Source organism: Zeus faber (assembly GCF_960531495.2).
Source record: "Zeus faber genome assembly, chromosome: 2".
Taxonomy (NCBI): domain Eukaryota; kingdom Metazoa; phylum Chordata; class Actinopteri; order Zeiformes; family Zeidae; genus Zeus; species Zeus faber.
In genome coordinates, this window is record NC_137189.1 from 22,748,144 (window position 1) to 22,754,531 (window position 6,388).

The following is a 6,388-nucleotide window of genomic DNA, read 5'->3' on the forward strand; positions in this document are numbered from 1 at the left end:
CCCCTTGTCACGACCAGGGCTAGGAGAGACCCAAAAGCACGACACAGGAGGCAGACGAAGGATGTTTATTACCCCACATGGTGGAGCTGGCCGGGGGGACCCGCTCAGGTAGGGAAGGAGGGAGCAGGGCTGGGTATGGATGATGACCGGGAGGAGGGGTCCAGGATCCGGGTGGAGGGATGGACAGCCTTGGTCGAAGACAAGCAGGGGCACTGGGCACTGGGCACTGGGCACTGGGCACTGGGCACTGGGCACTGGGCACTGGGCACTGCAACTCAGGTGAGCTGGTTGACGGTCTGGCAAAGAATGACTGGGAAGCTGGAGACTAAATACTGTGTGGAGTGATGCAGGTAATTGATCCCAGGTTTGTGCAATTGGCTTAAGGGGGGAGCTGCAGATGGGGCAAGAGCGGCCTCTAGTGGTGCTAGGAGGCCGTGGGCCTAACACCCCTCATCTTAAAAGCCTCATAAATGAGTAGCTCGTCTTGTGTTTTGTGTGTTTTTTGCGTTCGACCGTTCCCAATGTGTCCGCATGTCGTTATTTTCGCTGGAGAAAGGAAACATACTCACAGTGCACTGGAATTGCTTTGGTTTTGAGCACAAACAGGTCACCTGGAACAGTAATCGAACCTTTTAAACATCAGATTTCGAACCGGGAGATAATTACAGAGATTACGTGTCCATACACAGACAGAAGTCAAAAGGTTTGTTTTCTGTCTGTAACCTAAGAATAAACAATAGCCATAAAATGCTATTGCCATTTTATGGCTATTGTTTAGGTGAACCTTTCTAGTTTCTTGTTTGTCATTAGGTTAGTGAGTATAGCCCATTTTTGTTGTCTATTGTTTATTCTACATGTATTGTTTATTATTTTATGTGTTTTTTGTATATTCCCATATTGTCTATCTTCTAGTTCATCTTTATTGTGTATTACCATTTTTGCATAAAATCCTATCCTGCCTGTCTATCTATCTATCTATCTATCTATCTATCTATCCATCTACAGTATCTATCTATCTATCTATCTATCTATCTATCTATCTATCTATCTATCTATCTATCTATCTATCTGTCTGTCTGTCTGTCTGTCTGTCTATCTATCTATCTATCTATCTATCTATCTATCTATCTATCTATCTATCTATCTATCTATCTATCTATAGTATCTGTCTGTCTGTCTATCTGTCTATCTGTCTATCTATCTATCTATCTATCTATCTATCTATCTATCTATCTATCTATCCATCTACAGTATCTGTCTAACTATCTATCTATCTATCTATCTATCTATCTATCTATCTATCTATCTATCTATCTATCTATCTATCTATCTATCTATCTATCTATCTATCTATCTGTCTGTCTGTCTGTCTGTCTATCTATCTATCTATCTATCTATCTATCTATCTATCTATCTATCTATCTATCTGTCTGTCCATCTATCTATCTATAGTATCTGTCTGTCTGTCTATCTGTCTATCTATCTATCTATCTATCTATCTATCTATCTATCTGTCTGTCTATCTATCCGTCGGTCTGTCCGTCCGTCCGTCTGTCTTTCTAGCTACGATTTCAATTCCAACATCATACTAGAAAGTCTGAAGTATTGCAGCTCGAAGGTTTCAGTACATTTCTCTCCTTTCTTTTGAATTTTGCAACTACTGAGGGGATGGATAACATGTGTTTTAAAGTGACTGATAATAGTTTGGGAACAGATCAAACAGTGTGTTCCACTTGCTTGACTACATTTGGAAACGATCTGCTTCATGTAGAGCAGTGCAGTGCACCAGTCTGACCAGTGTGTGTTTGGATGAAGTGCCGTCTTCCTCGCGCCACCGGTCACTATAGCAACAGGAGGATGACGCGCCGGCCGGCCGGTGTTACACCGGAATGTGAGACCTGGCGAATTCAATAACGCTGAAAAAGGTCTATAGGATGAATGCAAAAACAACATCAACAAAGAATCTTGATTATTTATCATCCTCATATTATATTAAATAAACATTGGGTTACACGAATCCCTGTCAAATGATGCGACAGTAAAAGCAGCACCGCAGGTTTCGATAGGTCACACATTTCTCTGAACACCGGAGGGCTTAGTACAACTCGCAGGAGACTCTTTACGTGCACATTCAGGTAAGACTTTTTTTTTCTAAAGATTTAACATATTTTATGTTTAAATTATTTCTATGGTTTTTTTTTTTCTAGATCGGTCGCTTTTACCTAACGCCAGAGAAAACAAATCCAAATGAAATAGCCTGAATGTAATCGATCAACTTTGAGCTGATCACAAACTACCGACACTTATATCTTCAGGATTTTTCTTTTTTTCGTGGAACAGGTTGTAGATTATCTGCATTGCAATTCATCTCAAATGTCGCTTTATATCGTTATATATATCGTATCGATCAGAGGTTCCACAAGCTCTGGTCCTCGAATGAATTGTAGGGGTCCGCAGGAAAACTGTTTTTCTATAAACATAAATGACAACAGCACAAATATTAATACTCACTCACCGCGAAGTTGACTAATGACAGAGTTTTTTGTTTGTCTTATTAAATGTCAAACCACAGCAGGTCATTACAGGCAGATCAAGTGTGGACATTGCACTACTTCATTTACATGTATTTATTTATGGCAAGGCAGCCTTTTTGGGAGCCCCTGCTGTAGATCCCTGCGTGCGCGGCTCCCAGTCTCTTTCGAAGGAGCAGATGTGGCAGGGTCCCAGGGCGGAGTCCCCCCCGGCCATGGTGTTCCGGCTCCATGAGGGCGCCCCCGAGCTGGTGAGGGAGGTACTGCTGGAGCGCGGCTGGGAGGAATTCAGAGGCCGGGAGCAGAAGGCAGGGGATTGGAACCTCTACTGGCGTGGATCTGCCTTCCGGAAATCGGATCACGCCAACCTGCTGCCCTGGCAACGCCTCAACCACCACCCCAAAACAGTCGGCATCACGCGTAAGGTGTTTATCTCACTTCGCTGTTTCTTTAAACTTTCCATAGCATAGTTATTTACCACTCAACAACTTCAAGAATTTTTTTTTTTCCATCTATACCAATACAGCGGTGCCTCGACTTACGGCTGTAATCCGTTCTATAAGAACGGTCGTATGATAAAACAGTCGTATGTCGAAGCAATTTTTCCCATATAAATTATGAAATCATTTAGGGTGAAAATAAACAAAATACACAGCACAAACACATTAAATATGAAAAAAATATCGATAAGCCACAAACTACGTGCACACACGATGTAGGTCGCCCGCTGACTGACTGCTGAATGACTGCCGACTGGCTGCTGACCGACTGCTGACCGACTGCTGACCGACTGCTGACTGACTGCTGACTGACTGCTGACCGACTGCTGACCGACTGCTGACTGACTGCTGACTGGCCGCCGATGCGCCAATTGCAAATTTCCACGGTCGTATCTTGGAGCAGTCTGTCGCAAGTCGATACAAGTTTTCGAGACTATCGCTACTCGTATCTTGGATTAGTCGTAAGTAGATGCAGTCGTAAGTCGAGGTACCACTGTACTACAAAAACAAATTTTAAAATGATTTAAAGTAAAAACCTTAAGTAAAAAGAGCAACTCATACACTCAGAAGAGTATGTTTTTAATAGATTTTATGGCATAAATTCGTATCACAAATAACCAATAGGAGGCTTAGGGTTATGGTTGGGTTTCTCTGCAAATACCAAGCTCTCCATATCTTATACTTTCTGGATTAACTGTCTTAAATGTAACGTAACTTTATTAACAACCCTTGAAACCAATAATAAGCTATAAAAATACATACTCTACTTTTTTTGTTTTAAAGGACTGTCTCGCAAGGAACCTGAGGAGGATGAAGGGCACATTTGGTTCAGCTCTCTATGACTTCAGCCCCACCGCATTTATCCTCCCTAATGACTACACACGCTTCCTTGCTGAGTACGCCAAACCCCAACGGGCCAGGGTGGGGTCACCACCTTGCTACTGGATCTGTAAGCCTGTGGACCTGTCCAGAGGCAGAGGCATTTTCATATTCGAGGATATTAGAGAGCTGGTTTACAACTCCCCGATCATCGTCCAGCGCTACATCAGCGATCCCATGCTCATTTCGGGTTACAAATTTGACCTGAGGATCTACGCCTGCGTCCAGAGTTTTCACCCACTGACCATCTACATGTACCAGGAGGGCCTTGTGCGGTTCGCGACTGAAAAGTACAGCCTGTCCACCCTGGGCAACATCTATGCCCATCTCACCAACACCAGCATCAACAAGTGTGGGCCTTTTTACTCTGTCGACAAGGAGAGGGTAGGCCCGGGATGCAAGTGGACCATGAGCAAGTTCAGGCACTTCCTCCACAACCAGGGAGTCAACGAGCTGCCCTTGTGGCAAAAGATCAACAACATTGTCACCCTGACCCTGCTCACCATCGCCCCCATGGCCCCCTCCAGCCCTAACTGTGTGGAGCTGTTGGGCTTCGACATTCTCATAGATTCAAAGTTCAAACCCTGGCTGTTGGAAGTTAACTACAGCCCTGCTTTAACCCTGGACTGCCCAGTGGATGCCCGGGTCAAGAAGGAGCTGATCGGTGATCTCATCGATCTGATGGACTACAGGCCAATCGATGGCCTGAGGGAGAGAGTCCATCAGAGGCAGAGAAACAAGAGGCCCTGCTGCCTGAAGGCACGTTTGCAAACCCGTTCGGCTCAGGCACCATGCCCGACGGTTAGTGGTGTCCTCAGTGTGCCCGAGCTGACAGACTGCGATTATGCTGAAACTGAGACACCAGTAGAGGGAGAGGTTTCCTCTGAGACACCTGAACTGCATCTGGGAAGCTGGAAAGGGACGCCTGCCACTGGAGCCGACCCAAGTCGGCTGCCAGACATCCACAGGTTGCCAGCTTATTACATCTTTGTTTCAATGAGGCCAATTTCGCTAAACAAAAGGAGTAGAATATTGGTATCAAACTACGGATGCATCAGATAACATTGTTTGCGAGCACTGAGTAATACCTCTTGGGTACTTGCAGTTAGAATAATATTGAGATCACTGATTTTGATGGCCCTGTGTGATTATTATTTTCAGTAACTGCTTTAAAAGAATCAGCTATGTATATCATATAGAATATAATAAGTAAAAAAAAACTGCGGCATCTGGTCCAATACTGGACCAGTGTCTCTATATCAAATTCTTTCAAATTGGTCCTAGTCGTTCTGCAATATGTACACTTGAGGAGGTAATGTTAACATACATAATATAAATATAAGTTAAATAACTTCATATAATGTTCACATAAGATAATAAAACAAGACACAAAAATCTTCCTCTTTAAAACATAATGACCGTTAAATAATAAAAATGTCTCGATTAATTCTCAGCAGAAGACGTCGACTGCTGGAGCTTCCTCGGGACGGAACCAGGACCAGGGACCAGGAGAGAACTCCTCCCCCCCGCGTCGGAAACTTCATACTGACCTTCCCATTCAACGAAGCCACCCTCAAGGCCTCCCGAAATCAACTTGATGTGAAGACAGCCGTCCAGGAGGTGCAAAAGCTGATGGGTCAGCTGGGCTCCCTGGGTGCCAGCCAATCAGAAATGGAGAGGAGGCAGAGGAGGAGGGTGGAAGGTTCTGGCAACGAGACCATTTTTGAGACATTTTTCTGGGGGCCAAAAGAGCTTCTGCTCCTCAATGAACGTTTCCTCATGGAATAAATTCAGATTTCTTTTTATTTTTTATGTTAAATCGAAGAAAAAGTCACAAAAGTTTCTTGACCTCATGCTTCATGATTATGTTCCTCATCTTGGCCTCCATCATGTTGTTGGAGTCAAAGTCAGCCCAAGGTTGCTAAAACTCATATTGCTGCCAAGACAAAACGAAAACATTTTGTCTCAACTAAAACTAAACTCGCCCTAAAGAGAATTATCAATGTTAATTGTTTTTCATATATTGGATTATATTGTCCACATTAGATTCATACAGTATATAAAGAGCAGACGCGTCTCCACTGGATTCAAAATTTTCTTTTGATTTTTCAAATTGAGCTGAAACTACAAGCAACTCAAATTTGTTTCTAAAATTTAAAAAAAATATATAAAAAATATTCTGTTATTTTGTGTCCTAACCCAATCTTCTTTGTTGCCACTATCCTTGAATTTTGCCTTCTGTCCGGGTCTTATTTTCAAACCTATGATGACCTCTGACCATCTACAAGGATAAGAATTTAACATGAGAATTAACACAATTATTTACTTTGTTTATTATTATTTATATATCATGTATTCATTGTTATTTTTAATTATATAACAATTATTAATAATAAAATGATAATATTTATAATTTATAATTATATTAAATCCTGGCTTGTTTCTGATTGTTTAAAAGGCAGTTTTAAAGGTTAGGTT

At 42.5% G+C, this 6,388-nt stretch overlaps 1 protein-coding gene across 1 annotated transcript; it reads left to right on the top strand.

The window, feature by feature from the left end:
• Nucleotides 1-2,746: 2,746 nt before the first annotated feature.
• ttll2 (tubulin tyrosine ligase-like family, member 2) lies at nucleotides 2,747-5,698 on the top strand (the record flags this gene model as incomplete). The annotated part of the gene is made up of 3 exons (XM_080023670.1): nucleotides 2,747-2,956; nucleotides 3,815-4,878; nucleotides 5,365-5,698. The coding sequence occupies 3 exons, from the start codon at nucleotides 2,747-2,749 to the stop codon at nucleotides 5,696-5,698; spliced, it is 1,608 nt and encodes a 535-aa protein (XP_079879796.1).
• Nucleotides 5,699-6,388: the final 690 nt, after the last annotated feature.